The following is an 18,899-nucleotide window of genomic DNA, read 5'->3' as shown; positions in this document are numbered from 1 at the left end:
GCTCAGCAACTGTGGAGATGTTGCCCTACAGTGGGTGTCAGGTAGAGGCGGGCCCAGCTCCCCTCCCCATCTCTACCTGCCCAGCTTTGAGCTGGGGGCCTACACATCTCTGGGCTGCATTCTTCTTTTCAAGGAACCTCTATTTAGAGGACTAGGTCCCAAGGTCTGCCACGGGGAGGCTTGGCCAAGGAGCCCACACCTCAGTCCAACTTTAGCATACTAACTCTGCTTCTATCAAGGGATGAGAGAAGGCCTTGCCATAGGGGCCAATATGATCTCAATCTCGTCCACTCCTGCCTATTCCTGAGACCCTGATGAATTCTGTTCTTTTCCCCATAGCACTGATAAAAAGCATTAGCCAACAATGGCTCTAAACCAAAAAGAGGTACAAGAAATGAGTGCTGGAGAAGAGGGAGACCGATCAATCCCCACATTGGCAACATATTCTTCTAAAATGGGGCATGCAGATCTTCACGTGTGGCAGTCAGTATAAGAAACCAGATCACAACAGCAGCTCTCCAAGACCACAGATCATCAACACTGGACGCCAGCATGTGCTGCCTTAGCCCAAAGCCAGAGGAGCCAAGGAAAGAGACAAGTGAAAATAAAGGTTTATACCCATCATCCCTCATCAACACCACAGGGGGGGGAGACAGAGACAGAGAGAGAGAGAGAGACAGAGAGAGAGACAGAGAGACAGAGAGAGAGAGACCTTGCCCAACAGCCATGAAGACACAGGAGCTTTTTCTGTTGAATCAGTTGGTCTCACTAGAACAGCCCCACCTACAAGAGGAGCCCGCAACCCTCAGGATGGCCTATAGTGTAGCAAGCAGGAAAAATCAGGACATGAGTCTGACCTTCAGCCAGGGTAGGCCAGCCTAGCAGGACAGAAGGGAGGGCAGACCTGAGAGAGGCCAAACCCAACCTCCAGGAAGCCTTATGGAGCCCTACAGCTTCCCTACCCAGTGGCATCCTGGGGGGGTGGTGACGTAACCCTCTGCATTTTGCTAGTGGGCACCTGCAGTGGAGCCCCATGTATCCAGCCCAGCGGCCAATCTTGTCAGCACTGAACTGAGAAGGCTTATCTCTTAGTCAAAGACCATGTCCTTCCTAGAAGTGTCCAGGTCCAGGGCAAAGGCCACTGTGGGGACGCAGGAAATGGATGGATGGATGGATGGATGGATGGATGGATGGATGGATGGATGGATGGATGGATGGACAGACGGACAAATTACTTTCCTTGTTTTTGCTGCTGCTGGTGGTGGCGGTGCTGGTGGTGGTGGTTTATTGGTTGATTTTGATTGGCTTGGGTTGGGTTTGGGTCTTGTTGTTGCTATTTGTTTGTTTGTTTTTGTATTTTGAGGCAGGGTCTTACTATGTTGCTGACCTCACCATATACATCAGGATGGCTTCAAACTTGCAACAACTCTGCCACTGCCTCCTGCCACCACCCAGCTAAACTTCCTCTTCCTCTTTCCCCCATTTTCATATGTGCAGGAGTGGGGAGGGGGATTGGTGTGTGTGTGTGTGTGTGTGTGTGTGTGTGTGTGTGTGTATGCATGTGTATGCAGATGTGCACATACGTGTGTGGCCTCGTATGTGGGTGCATGGGCACATGAATGCACATGCATGCAGAGGCCGGAGGTTGGTGTCAGGAATCAACCTTCTGTCACTTCTCTACCTATCGCACTGAGGCAAGGATTCTCAGTCAAACCTGGTCCTAGGCTGGCACAGCAGTACTTAGCCTCTGAGCCAGTTCCCCAGCCCCTGACCTTCCTTCCTCTAGCATTGCCACTTCAGGATCAACAAAGGACATCACACAGTAGCCTTTGGCCACATGGATGTACCTGACATCACCAAGGCACCCTGACGCATGTTCTGAAGAGGAACTGCTCGGCAAAGTCCAGGTCCTCAAGCTGGAGTTTCTTCAGACATTTCTGCCTTCTCTGAGCGTAACAGAACCTCCCAATATTCAGCTTAAGCTGTGCCTCATCGTCTGGATTTCTATATATAAAATCAATCATCTAACAAAAAAAATCCGTACCTACAGTATATAGAACAAAGGAAGATTTCAAAGCCCATTAACTCACAGAGATGGGATGTTACTAGGAGAACATGGGCTGTATAATTAAAACAATTTAAATCCGATTACAAAGGGACAGTGGGCTTTACTGCCTGCCACTATCTCACTAATGAAAAGAAAACCAATATCTCGTGGGTTTTTAAGTTTCTGTAAGCTTATGAATTAGAATACATTTATACCGTCGTTCCATGTTGCTGACAAGATAGACCATCCTTCAAGCAGGTCTTTACAGAGATCTACTAGGTGTGCCCGGGGGCCAAGGTCCTTAGGTTGAAGGCCACGTGACCCTAACGTGAGAGCACCCTGTGAAAACCCCAGTCTCAGAGCTTCTGATGCCTGGCTCCCACATCCTCTGCTGAGCCATAGAGCCCTGTGGCTGCTGAGGGAGAACTGGCAAGGCCAAAGGACAGCTGATGGCCCAGACGGGGACAGAGATCCTACCGGGTAGAGCAAAAATGTGCATTTCCGTCTGAAGCGGGGCACGTCTGCAGCTGTGACAGAAGGGAACAGTGACAAACTCATTAGCCACACAACTACAGGGAGCCAGGGAAAGAAGCCATGTGACCAGCCCTACCCTCTGCATCCTACCTCTCCAGCATGGAAAGCAGCTACTGACTGGCTGGTCCTACCTACTGCAGCAACAGCCAGGGAGCTATTCACACAAGAGCCAGGCCATCCAGACCTGTTCCATCAGGTTCTCCAGGTGAAGCCTGGATCCTGACCCTTGTCTGATTCCCTCAAGCTGAGGCTTGAGAGTGCTGAGTCCACACGCGCCGGGCACAGCATCTGGTGCAGGCCCAACCCCTCAGAGACATATGGATAGGGAGTGAATGGCCTTATACTCTGTGCGTGAAGTAGATATTCCCTCCCTCTCAAAACCGTCCCTCAAAGTAGACATGGAAACTCCATTTCACAGACCTTTAGACAGGCTCAAAATGCAAGGGGACGTGAAATGAATCCTGTATCCACAAGAAGCAGAGGAGGGATGCTGCCCAGCCATACACTGCCTGATGTCAAAGGCCACCCATGAGCCTCATACACCCCACCTTCCCCCAACTCACAGCAAACCAAGTCTGGGAAAGGATCAGTCGTGAGCAAGTGCCTTCTGCCACCCCGGAGGTGCCAAGTGCAGCGATGCTGTCTGATGCCAAGAGAAACTGAAGCAGAAAGCCCTCCTAAACGAGCCTCTTTCAGATCCAGTAACACTTGTAGGATATGATCCCCACATGCCGAGAAGCCCTGTTCTGATGCACGGAGTCCCACATTAGATCTTTGTCACAAGCCTGGCAGGTTTCAGGTCTCAGGGCTTCTGTGGCCCACAGAGATCCATCTGTCCCACTCTGGCTGAGCTGCATGTAGGTGGGTCAGGCGACACCTCACCTCTGTTCACCAAGGGCTTCTCCAGTTACACTACTGAGGAGGAGATCGAAAGCTACCGGCCAGCACCAAGTGGGCTGGAGAGTACTGCCTCTTTCTTTCCCCAGATGAACCATCCAAGCAGCACCGTGCATGGCTCCCTGAAGGGCCCTTTTGGAAAACGCCCCTCTCCCCCCGCCCCCGTTGTCTATGACAGTGATCAGCTCAACCTATGCCCGACTTCCTTTCACACCCTGATCGCACGATATATTCCACAGAGCATGTGCCTCAGGCCACCATTGCTGCATCCGAGCCTTTATCTCCGGCTCTGGTCTGAAGAAAGCCCCTAAGGCTGTGATGTCATACACAAGGCACATTCCCTTATGAGAAGCCAATACCATATCCACAGAAGGCATAGTATGGGGACTCTGAGTACAGCCCAGTAGGACAGACCAGGAGGACTATCCTAAGGTAAAAAAGAGACAGGATTGGGGCTACCCCCAGCTACTACCTGGACTTGGGTGATTTTGTAGTTCTAGTCCAGTTCTCAAAGCAGGGTACCCAGGCAGCATTCCCAAAACAGCCTGGAAGCCTGCTCCTGTCCCTCCCCATGGGGGACAAGGAAGCTGTTAGGTATGGGAACTGAGAGATAGCCACTATGGTGGGCAAGGGTCCTGCAGAAATCCTGGGGCCCACTAGTGCTGCAGATCTAACTCAGGGCCTCAGACAGGCTAAGCATTCTACCACTGAGCCGAATCTCCAGACCTCATTACTTTTTGAAACACAGTCTCACTAAGTTGTCCATCTGACCTTGAACGTGGCTATCCTCATGCCTCAGCCTCCAGAGTAGCTGGGGTTCCTGGCCTGCTGGCCTCCTTCTCTCCCGACACATGTCACTTTCTTGGCTGGCTTTGCTGCCCATTCCACATCCTGCTCTGTGACTGTAGTTTACAGGGTAGACAGCTAGAAGGACCTGGCTATGGTCACATGCCACATGTCTGAGAACAGGATCCGCAGACTGGAGGCTGCCCTCTCAGCCCTCCCACTTGCCAGAGGAGACCCTGCCTCTTTCCAGCCCATGGCTACTCACTTTCTGTGCTGACCCGATCTGTTATTCGTGACATCCTCTGCAATAAAATGACCTTTTGGGTGCTGCAGTAGTCCACTGTCTCAGGGTCCTCAGCAGCCCTGGGAAGTGTGCCCAGGATAGGCAGTGTCCTCAGGATCAAAAGGACAAGCAAAGGCTAGCCCAGGGCAAGGCCTTATCTCGCTGAGCTCCTCTTTATCCCTTGGAATCTGCAGGGAACTACCAGGATGAGCCCATTCAGGGGAGAACAGAGAAAAGAGTCACTCAGGTGAGGAAGCTGAAATCGGGGCCAAAGCTAACGGTTGCAGCTGCAATATGAAGCCAGGAACAGGGATATGATGTTCAGACCCAGAGCCCTGACCTAAAGATGGGCTTCGTGACACAAGACCAATCCCAGCGGACGGGAATTCTGATAGGAGCCCAGAGGGCAGTGAGCATTGGGCACATCTGCTGTTAGAACTGGGGTTATGATAGGGTAGGTGAGCCCATCCACTCAGGGCTCTTCAGGATTAGGGCTCTTATGTTACCCTTCTCCTGCCTAGCCCTACGATTTCCTCCCTGTCCCTCCTCGACCCCAATTGCTCAGCTGACTGTACCCCAAATGCCCCCTCTCACAATGCAAGCTAGCACAGCACCTCTGCTCCAAAGACCACCTTTATCTGCCTACCTCCCACCTCCCAGATCTGTGTTTCCAGAACTGGCAGCCCTGCCCGGCCCAAAAGAGGTTTCCCAGCAGCATATGTGGGTCCCTGGGGCCCACTGAGAAGGAACATCCACCTGTTTGTGCGATATAGGTAATCCCACGGCTCCTCGTCTGTTCCCTTCAACTTGTCATGGCCTCTGCTCAGTGCCCACAGCCAGAGAAATGGCAGGCCACGCATCCCTCAGGTAAGGCCGCACTGTTGCTCTATGGGCCCTCTTTCCCTTGGGTGCCCCACCCAGTTCTGCTGTACCCCTCTCATGCTCAGCCCAGGGAATGGAGTGGTACCCAAGCCTGGCCAAGAAGAAGCGATTACACATCTCCAGCACTTGGTTTGGGAGGAACTGACTAGTCCCTTGTGGTCAAACAGCAATCAAAAGTCCCCGAGGAGGCTTATGGTAAATAAGCCCCCATAATCCCCTTCCTGCCGTGAGGAGAGACCAGGGCTGAGCTGAGTAAGATATCAACTTACAGTGGCCAGGATACCATCTAGACTCTGAATCTATCCATGCCTGCAGGTCACCGTCCCTGACCTCTTCAGCTGCATAGCCTAGTCAACATCCCTCTTTGCCTAGGCAGTCTGAGGACTCCTGAACCTGCAAAACAAGGATGGCTAAGAGGGAGCTTTCAGACCCACGTCAGAGTTCATGGATAAGAGGGAGGCGTGTGGGAGGGTCATGCTGTTGCAGTGAATACACGCCTGGAACTTCCCCATGGGCCGTCAGACACCCACACATTCCACCCAGCCCAGGATCCCATGGCTTAGGCATCCTCTCTACAGTCCTGATGGGTCCTCGGCAGCATGCCACCAACTAGGCCCCCCTGGGAAGGGTGTTTCTGGGACAACGACCTCTATACTCAGTCACTAGGTTCCATCTTCAGTCCTGGGAGGAAGGGCAGATCCAAGTGGACCTAGATGACAGGTGTCTGTGACAGCAAGCTTCCAGGCTGCACAAGCCACATACCACAGGACCCCAGGTGGTTCTCAGCATTAAGGCAGGACCACGAGAAGCAACTTACAGAAGCTGCAGGGAGCAGTCTCGCCTGTCTCTGTGACCCGTCATCCATGCAGGAACCTCTACTGAGCTCCTAACCAAGAGTCTTGGGATACGTAGCAGTAAATGGGACAGCCACTCCGCTGATACTCTTAACATCTAAATTAATTGCTTGACTCAGGTAGAAGAGACTGCGAAAGAGGAAAGGAGTGCTCGGACAGAGTTCTCCCTATACCCACACTTAGACGCCATGCTGAGAACCAAGAGGCATCCCTTCAAAGATAAGATCAAGTCTGATGAAGGGTCCTTCATTCAAGAGGCCCTTTATATGGTAGTCTCTGCCTACACAAAGGTCCTGTGGTAGATACACGCTTAGCCCATTGGAGGGATGGTCCGTTGTGCCCCAAAGTCTTGTGTGTCTTAGTAGGTTTTGGTTTGGTGTTTTGTTAGTTTTAGGGTTTTGCTAGTTTTGTTTGTTTTGGTGTTTGTTTGTTTTGTTTTGTTTTGTTTTTGAGAGATTCAGGCACCAAGGACCTAGGACAGCAGGGAGGCCGTCACTGCTGTCCCAAGACGACACAGACTATTTATCTTAAGTAGCACAAATGTTCCCTCCCAACTCTACAGGCTCAAAGCCCAAGATCAAGGTGTCAGCATAATGGCTTCTGAGAGGGCCCTTCTCCTAGCTGGTCGATGACCACCTCTCACTGTATCCTTACGAAAGCAGAAGAGAGACTCTTGACTCTAGTGTCTCTCCTTACAGGGCACCATCGAGATACACCCAGCCCAGAGCCCAGGCCCAGGGCTCAGAGCTTAAAGAAGTACCAGCACATAGAGTTTTTCAGCTACACAGAAAACAGTGTGTGACCCCAGGCCAGTAAGATCCCAAGGGTCACCCTCTGCCACCACAGGAGGCTGAGAACAGGAGACGGGCCAGGGAGAGAGAGAGCCTTCTTCTAGATGCTGAAAGTGAGACCCAGAGAAGAAAGTGACCTTTACAAGACAACTTGGTCTGAGTTGGCGTTTCCGACTTTTACTGCTGTGACAAACGTCTGGCGAACAAGCTGAGGGCGGAAGGGTTTCCTTCAGTCCACCATTTCACAGGTTTCAGTCAATGGTCACTTGGCTCTGTTTCTCCTGAGGCCACACATGGTAAGGCTGACCATGCTGGCAGGCTCTGTGTGGAAGAGCTAAGTAGCAGGCAGGAAGCAGAGGAAGAGACTTGGGAGGAATTATGCTCTTCCAGGGCACGCTCACAGTGACCTATCTAAGCCTCGCCTCCTGCTTCCCATGAACACCTACATGAACACCTACATGAACATACTACAGTGGCTCCATCCATGCTTAGAAACACAGCTCTTAGGAGTCAGTCACTTCCCAAAAGACCATACACTGACAACCACGCCCCACGCAGGAGCCACGAGCCCGGGAGGGTGCACTTCAGACACAAGTCATAGCATTTAAGTTTCGGACCCAGACCTACCTCTGCCCACCAAACAAGGCAAGGTCTATAGCCTCTCCTCCGGGCTGAGACAGCCAGGCTCATAGCAGCCACTCTGCACTCTGAGCAAACATGGCTACCGTAAGGTTAAATACCAGGCAATTAGAGGCAGAATACCCAGAGCCCAGGCCTGCACAGACGGCTCCAAACTGCCCCCAATCATGTCGTCAAGCGCTGACCTCCTTAACTATTCTCCTGGGACACCCAGGAAAACTGAAGTTCGACTTCAAGACCCAATCATCAGCCACCAGATACGGGGCAGAGGCTGCAGCCCACGAGGACAGTACAGAGTGAGGCCTACAGCTGACTTGGGGACCACTACAATACTCTTCCTCTCTCTACCCAGCAGCTGCCCAGTGCCTGGTCCCTAGCCTAGGCTCTTAGTGCGTTTTCTGACCATCCTATGGCTGGCGTCCACATCAACACCCCACTGGCAGTGGGGAAAACAGATGAGCAGCTAGAGTCACGGCTGACAGGAGCCTCAGTCCACCTGAAGGAGCGCGTGAGGTGCCTGGCATCTCCCGGGCTACATCTATCCCTGGGTAGATCAGAGGGGCCGGGCAGAGCGCAGCTACGAACAGGTGCAGGGCAGGTGGTGTCGCATCTGCAGGTGCTGGCTGCCTGGCTGGGCTTTGGCACAGACACTGCGAAGGCAGCAACCTGCAAAGGCAGAACTAGCCAGGACCAGTACCTGGAAAAGGACATGAGGCCCAGCAGAGAGTCCTCCTGGGCCTCACTCTCTGGGACCCTGCCCCATCCACGGCACGCAAACAGGTAGAAAGATACCTATTGATCACTCCTAGCCCCGAGCCTGGGCTTCAGGATGTGGAGAGCGCTGGGTCCTTCCTCGGCCTATGAAACGGAAAAACTGTTTAGAGAGGAAAAGGGGAAACCCCAGAGAATGGGACACTGACAAGCTGTCAGAGAGGCCAGCACCCCAGAGAAAGGGCTGTCACCAGGCGGCAGCAGGCTAATGCTGGCTGTCAACGTGACAGAATCTAGACTTGCTTGGGAGATGGGCCTCTGGGCATGACTGTGAGGGGCTGGTTTGATGGTTTTAATTGCTGTGGGAGCGTCCTCTTTAGCTATGGGTGGGACTTGTGTGGGTGGAGAGCTAGCTGAGCAGTAAACAGGCACCCAACGCGTTCACTGCTCTCTTCTCATGGCACATGCTATGTGACCTGCTCCCTCAGACTCCTGCCATGTGACTTCCCCAGCAGGGCAGACGGTAAACTCTGAGTCGGAAAATCGCCTTTCTCCTCAAGTCGACCTCTGTCAATATTGTATCAGAACATGGAAAGAAGAGACAGTCAGAAGGCTGAGGCTATAGGAATCCGAACAGGTATGTCCCTGCCGGTGGCCCCACCGGTGGCCAGGCCTGGAGCGGGATTATTTTTTGTTTTGTTTTATTATTATATAAAACTCTGTAGTTATTGGATTCATATCCGTTGAGGGGTGTTTAATACAGCTAATCACACAATGTATTACCCAGAAATGTTGACAATGAGAACACTTAATGTCTACCCTTAGCCTTTCCCAAGAACACAACAGAGGATGCCCTGTACACGGGCACACACAGTAGTTCGGAGGCAGCGTGGAGCGCCTCGCTAGACGGTGGCCTCCTATGACATACCCGGCATTAGACACCCTCGGGCTGGCTGTCCCGTAAGCCTCGCATGCCAATCTGGAGGGCAGAACAGGTGTAGAAACTTATGAGAGTCTAACCCCAAAGCATGAGGAGATGAATGGGGCAGCCACACAGCCTATAAAAATGAGAAAGCGTATGGACTCACATATATGCATTTAGACGTGTGTGCTCACAGTACACCGGCCCGTACGTGTGTGCACATGCACTGAAATGATCCTGGTGATCACTGGGAAAGAACCCTGAAGCCTGGGAGAAAAACCGAAGGAAAGCCAGTGGGAAACCCAGAGAGGAGGTTACACAGTTCCTGGTACCTAGCCAGACTCTAGAAAGGAACCCTGTGCACCTGCAGGCTTGGCACGCATCTTGAAGAGCCACTGGTAGCACTGCCGAGGGACCAGGAAAAGCATCTCCTTCTAGGCTCAGGAACCAAAGCAAGACTGACCACAGTAGGCTTTAGATAGACAGAGGGGAAGATGGGATGGGGAGGAGGAGCTTTCCTGGGCAGAAAAGGAAGCTGGGACCTGAGTAGCAGCCAGTGTGGTCAGTCCGAGAGAAGGTTCTTCCATGCAATTCCCTATGTGCAACAGCCTCCAGGCCCAGAAGGGGAGTCGCTTGCCAGGCCGGACCACGGGGGAGGACATAGGTAGAGGAACACACCAGTCTGTAGGTGATACCTCGGAACACTTCTACAGGATGAAAGCCCAGCCATGCACCCCAAAATGAAAAGGAAGTAGAGACTGGCAACGTGCTCTGGCCATAACGGACAGACACACAGCAGCTGCACACTAACAGGGGCTGCACACTAGTGGCTCAAAGTCGCTCGGGTCCTAGGCCCCGATACTGGGACTTTATTGGCTTTGTGGCACACGAGAAGATAGGCTATTGATAGAATTAAGTGTTCAAGTCAGCTAACCTTAAAATAGGGATGTCACTCTCAATTATCCCCAGAAGAGAGAGGTGGGGTCAGATGACATCATGTGAAAAAAACCTGGCTCGGTATTGTTAGTATTAAAGAAGAATCATGGAGCCCAGAGCTAAGGAAGAAGCAGACTGGGGGAGCAGAAAAGGCAAGGACACAATTCTGTCCCAGGGTAACCATAAGGTACCATCCGTGCCAACACCTGGGCCTTAGCCCGCTGTGTCCAAATCAGGCTCCGGATGGATCAGGCCCAGTGAGTCCAAATCAGGCACTAGAGACACCTTTCTGATGGTGTATATGTCACACTCACTCGGAGACCCTGGCAATGTCTCCAGCATCTTGAAGAAGACACCCCCAAAGGGGGTGCCAGATGTGGCCTCAGAGGAACCTGTAATTCTGAGTAGAATTAAAAGAGGACAAAGTGGGGGAGGGAGAGAGAGAGAGAGAGAACCTTCACCAAACTCAATAATAACAGTGTGGCAAGTGAGGGTCAGGGTGCCCACCAGGAAGGTGAACATGGTAAGCTGACCAGACCTTCAGAACTGGCTACCTATGCACCTCCTGAATTTTTTTAAATCGTATTTCTTCATCCCACCAACAATAAACTATACTTAGGTAATCTTAGCCTCTTTAGTTTCTGTACGTGGTGTTAAGCACTGGGCTCCTGGTGTCACGCATAGCAGGTGAGCACTCTACAACATTCCCTCTCTTTACTTCGTCTCCCCCAAAGGTACCTCTTCTTTTTTGAAACAAAGTCTCATGTAGCCCAGGCTGGTATCAAACTGGCTTTGTAGCTGAAGATAAGCTTAAACTTCTGACCTCGCTCTTACCTCCCAAGTGCTGCGATTCCAGGTATGCTCACCACACCTGGTTTGTGTGGTCTGAGGGTTAAAGCCGGGCTCCGGCATTCTAGACAAGCACTCTGCCAACTGAGTTACATCTCCAGCCCCCTTTACCTTCCTAAAATACTCGTGTGCTTCTGGTAACTAAAGACTATTGTGTACTTTTCTTTTCCCTGCCTCTCCCTTAAGCCCATATCCTTTCTTGATGTGACAGATACATCTAACGGCTCTCATCTTTTACTCACAGTAAAAGGTGATTTTGTGAAAGGAGACTCGCGTTCAGCCCGTTCTTTTACGGATTTACATAATCTGCAGCTTGAGCAGGCACTGAAAAACAGTGTGACTTTTTCAATGCATTAGCATCTCTTCTTATACTCGTCTTGTAGAACACACGTTTTCATACTTGTTAATGCAAACTTTACCAATCAAAGATGCAACATTGTAGAGCCTTAACTGTCCTGTGTTATTCATTTTAGACCCTCAGAAAATACATATTCTCTACACTATCCTAAAAGACAGTGTTTGGACGGAGTTTGTACCTGGGGAAATCACAGGTATAAATCTTAGGGCCAGAACATCCAAATTAAGGTTCCTGTTTTCTTCAGAAATACTTAAGAATGTATATCTCAGCACGAATGATGGCTTGAATGAATGAATGAATGAATGAATGAATGAATGGCTGACCATGCATATCAGGAAACACTTGCAGGCAGTATAAACAGTAATGCTTAGAATTAGTTCATGGAAGCTTCAGGAAAAAGTCAGTAATGTAGCGCATGGAGCAGGATGGGAGCCCTCTTCATTCACAAGGCACAGTGGCAGGAAAAAGACTAGAAGGAAATAGCTCAGTAGAGTTCAGGGGTGGGTGGGGGTTGCTCTGCTTCTTGCTGTTTTCTGTGCCTTCTGTGTTTTATGCACGAAGCCCGCACTGGCCTCTTTCTCTCTCACATTTTAAAGTAGCATGTGTTCATTGTAGCAATGCATTCCTTTTAGAGCTTTAGGGGGTTGGGGGTAAAAACTAAAAACAAAAGGTCATTTAGGGAATTCACCTGCTTAAGGAACTAGGTGGCTGAAAGCATCAACAGCCCTAAGAGACGCTGAGGAAAAGTCATAGCTGGGTCAGGGAATAGGGAGGGAATTAATGTTTACTGAACACCAACCTCGGGCCTTATGCAGGCAATTTATACGCGTCTCATCTCATTTAATCCTTCCAATGGTCCCAAGAGGCAGCAATACAATTATTCCCGCTTAACAGATCTAGAAGCAGAAGCTCAGCACAGGACCAAGACTCCCCAGGCCGTGCAATGAGGGAGGCAGGCTCTCTGCTAGATTTCTTTGGACTCCAGCAATAAGCGCCACCACCACCCTGGGTCATGATGCTGCCTCTCAAATCACGACAAAGCATCACTCCAACCCCAGACCCCTTGCTTGGGGCACACTGGGCACTTGTTCTCCCTAGGGTAAAGACTGAATCCCAGTACGCCCTTGCATCCCCCAAATAATGTCTTTTACAGTAAATGTCCATGCTCAGGAGAAAAGGCTGGGCTAGCCATCCAGCTAGAGCCAGCTACTGGGCAGACAAGTACCCCATAGAACACAGCCAAGAAAGGAGACCCAGTGAGCAGAATCCTTGCTCCACCAGCACGAGGTCAAGGGGGAGGGGGCCCGCTAAGCAATGCTCTGCTTTTCCCAGGGCCTCCAGGGATAGCTCCTCCCTTCCCTTCTAGGCACCAGGAGCTAGGCAGTCATGGAATGGATAACAAGGTAGATTTCAGCCCATCCCACCCCCGAGGTCGAAAGTGTGTACCAGCTTTAACCACCACACACCAAACTAGCAACAGGCCCTGACTAGGGTTCTTTACCTAGAAACTGCCAAGCCTCAGTATCTAACCCACTCGTTCCAGATGTGCAGAAACACTCCCAGACCCTTCTGAGACGGTCGTCTTGCCATTCTTAGAGACTGAGACATTTTTCCAGTTACACAAAAAAAGGAAACTAATAGCAGTTTAAAAAACAAACAAACAAACCAATACCTAAACAAGTTAAAGGCACTGGCTGGAGACTTTATCCCTAGGAAAAGGTTGCACTTGGGGCTTGAAGGTCAAATGGCATCTCGCTATGCTTTGTTTGTTGTTTAAATTGTTCTGTTGGGGGGTTGGGGATTTAGCTCAGTGGTAGAGCGTTGCCTAGGAAGTGCAAGGCCCTGGGTTCGGTCCCCAGCTCCGAAAAAAAGAACCAAAAAAAAAATTGTTCTGTTGGTTGGCAAATTAAAGACCAGATATAAGAACCACGCGTGGTGCTGGAATAAGGCTGCCCTCTGATGCCAGCACTCAGGAGGATGAAGTGAAAGAGGAACCTGAGGTACAGAGCAAAACCCTGCCTCAAAAACACCGCCAAAGTTATATTTTCAAACTGAAGAGCAGACCCACACACACTCACACTCTCTCTCTCTCTCTCTCTCTCTCTCTCTCTCTCTCTCTCTCTCTCTCTCTCTCTCTCTTTCTCTAAAGGAAGCTTTGTCTGGGTCCCCAGAGTAGCCCCTTATTATGTGAGGGTGGAGTATACTGATGTGAGGAAGAGTACACTGTTTTCTTTTTTAAAGATTTATTTGTTTTATGTATATGAGTACCCCTCTTCAGACACACCAGAAGAGGGCATCGGATCCCATTACAGATGGTTGTGAGCCACCGTGTGGTTGCTGGGATTTGAACTCAGGACCTCTGGAAGAGCAGCCAGTGCTCTTAACCGCTGAGCCATCTCTCCAGCCCCACGGAGCGTCTCTTAAAATCTTCAAGAAAAGGTGCATCTACAATACTAGGACTTTTCCCACCCACAAGGCACAGATCACCTGGAGCTGTGGGATGGCCTCTCCTTTCAGCAGAGGTGACCTCTCCAGGAAGCCACCTGCACAGTTCATCCATGTGAGCGTCCTGCCTCTGGTTATAACCCTGTGTAAGACTTGTCGCCTTCAGTCCCTGGTAGAGAAAGCTGTGCTTCCTTCAGGGCCAAAATGAAGGAGTAAAGGATGGCTGACACCTTGGAGAGAGTGGTCAGAAGCCACGCCCACAATAGAGGTGTGCTATCTGATATAGGCCACAGACGGAGGTCTCCAAGGAACACATCCACGAAAATGTCTGAGGTCAGACGTCATCTAGAGACAGTTGTGGGATGTGGCCACATAAGAAGGACAGGCACTCCCCCATGACTCTTCTTCGGAGGACATAAGACAACAGACATCTCCCAGCACCGGGAGCAGCATTTTGTTTCTGTGTACTTTGCCTGGACGTACATAACTGTACCACATTTCCTCAGGTACCAGCAGAGGCCAGAAGAGGGTGTCATATACTCCCAGAACTGAAGCCGTAAGATACCGTATGGGTGGCGGGAATCAAACCAGGGTCCTCTTCAAGAGTGGGAAGTGTTTTAAACTACCGAGCCACCACACTAGCCCCAGAAGTTCTCATAAGAAAACAACACCAGCCTCACCCTACCCACCACCACCATTCAGCACTTGAGACTGAAGAGTTGAGCCATTAAGACACCCTCCACCCTTTGAGCTTACAGTCAGGCAGTCCCTCCCCAATAGCTGGCCACCTTTTTGTCCTTTGCTGGAGTTAAAACTAGTAGGCCCTCAGAGGCCCTCCATGCTGTGTGAGGATTCTAGCACTGTAGACTATATCCATGGGTGGCTCACCCAATCCTTGGCGATTACCAGGAGACTAGTAGGCAGTATAGAATCCTTTATAACCCACAGCAACAGGAAGACCCTAGGCCCAGCAAGCCAAGGAGAAACTGACAGCCGAGCTCCCTGCCCTGAAGCCCCGCCAGTTCTGGAAAGAAGTCCCTACATGCTATGCTTCTGACTGTATCGGGGCACTAGATCCACAGGGAGCCTTGCTTGTGGTAAACAAGACAAAGGGGAGGGGGGAAAAGAATGGTTGAGCAGGTACCTGCCAGGACCTTGATCGGAAATCAGCATCCATGAGAGAGGGGACATTTCAAGAGCAGCCAGCAGAGTGGGTGTGGAGGATGCACAGGAAGGAAAGGAAGAAAGGAAAGGGGCTGCTGTCACTGATGTGTCAGAAGGCATCAGACAACGGGCATCTGCCAATGCTAAAAGCAGCAGCTACCATTACTTAATGTATGTGTGTTTTACCTGCACATATGCAAATATGGTGCCAGAGGAAGCCAGCAAAAAGTGGTGGCCTCACCGGCTGCCCACCTGTTGCCCCTGCCTCCGCGATTCCTAAGCGAGCTATCTGCGGGGAAAGACTGCTGCCCTGGACAGCTAGTATTTTTCTGCCATCAGACCTAGTCCAGCTAGGCTCTTTTCCTGAGCAAACAGCGCCCACCTCCGGTCCAGGCGGCAATGTCTCCTAGGTCCACCGCGCAGGCACAAGCAAAGACAGTTCCAAACACAGTAGAGAGAGGCAGAGAGAAGCGGAGGACCCGAGGGGCAGAAGCCTCTAGGACCCACAGAGTGTGCAACCGAGCGCCGGTCAGGCTGTGCTACAGACAGGACACACAGGAAGAGCTCTGAGCTCCGAGCTCCCGTGGGCTACAGGACACAAGAGGCTTCTGGGGACGTGCACGCGACAACGGGAACCCGACACGAAGACACACCCACCCACAAACACGCGAGAAACAAAGACCGCCCTGAACCACACGCCTGCTCGGTGGCGGCGCAGAGCGCACACGCGCATCACCTGGCCCGAAAGAAGCCGCACAGTCCTGCCAGGAGAGCCGTTTGCGGTGCGTAGAGGCTCTCTGCTTGCCCAGACAGCACCAAGACGCCCTACCTTGCAAGGCCTGGGAGGACACACCACCATGCCCGACATAGCAGCCGACTGAGCGCCCAGGAGACTCTGTACAACGGATTGGTAGCAACCCTACCTGGACCCACTGCTGCAAGGCCTCACTGCCTGCAGCTTAATGACTCATGCATGGGCTCAATGACCACTCACCTTCCTGCACCGCCTGGAACGGATTATTGGCCTCAATGACCTTGATGGAGTAGGTGATCTTCTCACTCTGCAGGATGTCATCATTGAGGCTCAAGTCTGATACAGCCAACTGGAACACCCTGTCGTCCTTGGCTGCGTTCTCCTCGAAGATGGCACCTGAGGAAGAAGAGGGGTTAAGACCAGGCCTGGAGAGGAACCCTTCCCATCTTCCTTTAGCCCTAGGATCAGGCCACTGCTTGGAGTACTAGGTACCAATTGGTGGGAGGACTGAGCTACACTTTGGTTTGGTTGAGTTTATAATGTTTTTTTCTGAGACAGGTTCTCCTTCTGTGCCCCTAGCTGCCTTGAAGTCATGGTGATTCTTCATGTCTCAGCCTTCCCAAGTAGTGAGATTACAGACATGAGGCACCAGCCTCAGTTCAACATCGTGTGCTGATTGTTGATTGGGTAGTTTAAAGATCTCCCACCATAACCCAAACAGGGCGTGCTCCCCTCCCCACATCATACACATGCACGGCTGACAGGAGTTACACATGCATATCCCACATGCTACCATCAGGTTATATGTGCTTCAGAGGCAAAGCACCACATGTTCCAGTCAGGACCCATACAGTAAGAGGCTGAGGTAGCCTCGACTCAGATGCACCTGCTGAGGTCCCATAAATCCCATCCCAGGAACCAGAGTGAAGGCTCCAAAATGGTAAAGTCCCCTATCCCAATTCCAGGATGGATTGATGGCTTTTTCCCCTTCGCGTTCCCTGCTGAATGCAGAAGTGAGAAGATGGTCGCAGCCGGCTCTCCTGCACCAAGAGCTTTTTCTCTAAGCAGAAGGCATTGATAGCCAGCATCTTGTATGGTCAAGATGCTACCAGGCCTGCTTGCCTCTGCTCTTCGTTTCTCACTTCCTCTTCCTGTATGTATGGAAGGGGTGGGGCTATATCCTAAACCCCTAGACATTCTGATCTAGCAAGACTGGAGAGTCCCAGAAGAAACCACTCTTGAATGGCCCTTCTAAAGGCACGAACAGCTTCACTGACCCTGCCCTTATAGCGGAGATCAGTTGGACTGCTGCTCTGGGGTCCTCACTGCGCTCCCCCCCTCCCACAGCCCCCTTGCTAGGCGCCGAGGGTCCTTGCCAAGGTCCTATTGCTTGGCCTTCTAATTGCCCTGGAGCCAAGAGCTGGGTAGGAGAAGGACTCGCTCCCGAATTCCTCACTATACTGGAGCCGCAATGCTGACCGTGAGACCCACTCCGGCTCCAGGGCGGGAAGCACGTTTGGATCCTAGCCCGGCACCGACACCGGAGGGGAGCTGCAGCCCTTAGAGTCGAGACTCTGTCCCTGTCACCCCCTCCACCTTCTGCCCCGCGGGTAACATCAGCCACGTTTTCTCACACCTCCCAACCCCCAGTTTATCCGTGTTAGCTGGTCTTTCCCAACTTCCGGAAAGGCGACTGCAGAGGGGCTCCCCGAAAGCGACCGCTCTTGGTCCCCCAACCGGGCCCAACTTCTCGAGATCTCAGCCATTGTACTCTAAACTCCTGATCACTACCCCTTCTCTGATCGCCCCTTCCTCTGCTTTTCCTCTTCTTCCTCTCCATCCATCTCTTCCTGCTCAGCGCCCCCCACCCCACTGCTCCTTCCGTCCACCCCTACCAACCACACTGTATGTTGGCCCCAAGACTTAGATCAGGCAGAAACTCTAGGACTGTCCAGGATTGGGCTGCAGTTGCCACAACCAGATACACACACACACACCCCCACACAGAAAGCTACACAGACACACACCGGGAAACGGGCAAGCACTGTGTCCACTCTAACAGGCTGACAGAACGCGACAGTCGCACTAAGGCTCAGATGGCCCCGCACACCCCAACGCCCTCTCACAGTGACACCAACGCCGTGCCAGGTGCATACACACTGGCACGCTGACAGCACCCATCCAGACACACATGGCTCCGCTCTGGCCTCTTTGATCTTGCCCTGCCAACTTAGCTAGCCCCAAGCCCTGTCCGACCCTGGCCCCAACGTTCAAGCTGTGCCGAGGGGTCCAGCCCACCGACGGCCCCGCCAGGGGCACGCACCTCGACAAGGGTCTATCCCCAGGTTCCCCGCAGCCGCGGCCCTAAGTGTCGGCAGAGGCCGCGGGGCCCCGCGCACTGACAGGAGCCCCGGGGAGTAGCGAGGTGCCCGCAGGAGCGCCGAGCGGCCAGAGCACAGCTCCTCCGCGGGGCGGCGCGGGCCTTCGGGGGAATACCGACTACCGAGCCCCTCGGCCCGGGGAACCGCTAAGTTTGGACTCCGCGCATCACTGGCTCTATTAGGTGGCCCCCGCCCAGCCTCGGCCCGTCTGCCCTCCGAGCTCACCGATGTGGATGATGGAGTCGGCCCGCACCGTAACGCACTGGCATATCCAGGGAAGAAGCCACAGCGTCAGCGCTTCCATGTCCCCCGGGCGCGCGGCTCATCCGCCCGGGCCGGGGGCGAGGCCGAGGGCAGCGCGGAGCGGGGGAGGCGCCGGTCCGGTGCAGTCCCAGGCCGCTCCCGGGAGAGCTGAGCCCGCCCGTGCGTCTTCCCCCCGCGCTCCCGCCCCTGCGCCCTGCGCCCGCCCCAACCCAGCCCAGCCCAGCCCAGCGCTCTCAGGCTCCCGCGCCGGCTCTGGTTGCGGTTGCGGCGGCGCTCGCAGCCCGAGCACAGGCCGGCGCGGCGGGGCGGCCCGCGGCTGTGGCGGCGGCGCTTCCAGCGGCTTAAGCGGCTCTGGGGGCGGCAGAGGCAGAGGCGGCGGCGGCCCGGCCCGCGCGGCGGCTC

The 18,899-nt window shown here is 52.8% G+C and overlaps 1 protein-coding gene across 1 annotated transcript in view; it reads right to left on the bottom strand.

Annotated features, from left to right (window-relative positions):
- Grid1 (glutamate ionotropic receptor delta type subunit 1) overlaps positions 1-18,634 on the bottom strand; it is a 731,950-nt gene extending 713,316 nt beyond the window's left edge. Inside the window, exons 1-2 of the mRNA XM_032919192.1 lie at positions 18,459-18,634; positions 16,093-16,248 (exon numbers count right to left, since the gene is read on the bottom strand). Of these exons, the coding sequence (XP_032775083.1) occupies positions 16,093-16,248; positions 18,459-18,537 (235 nt within the window). The 5' untranslated portion in view covers positions 18,538-18,634. The remainder of the gene's footprint in view (positions 1-16,092; positions 16,249-18,458) is intronic.
- Between the last annotated feature and the right edge of the window lie 265 nt (positions 18,635-18,899).

This window comes from Rattus rattus, chromosome 13 (assembly GCF_011064425.1).
Source record: "Rattus rattus isolate New Zealand chromosome 13, Rrattus_CSIRO_v1, whole genome shotgun sequence".
NCBI classification, from domain to species: domain Eukaryota; kingdom Metazoa; phylum Chordata; class Mammalia; order Rodentia; family Muridae; genus Rattus; species Rattus rattus.
Note: the sequence above shows the minus strand (reverse complement) of the source record. Positions and strands in the feature narration are given on the sequence as shown.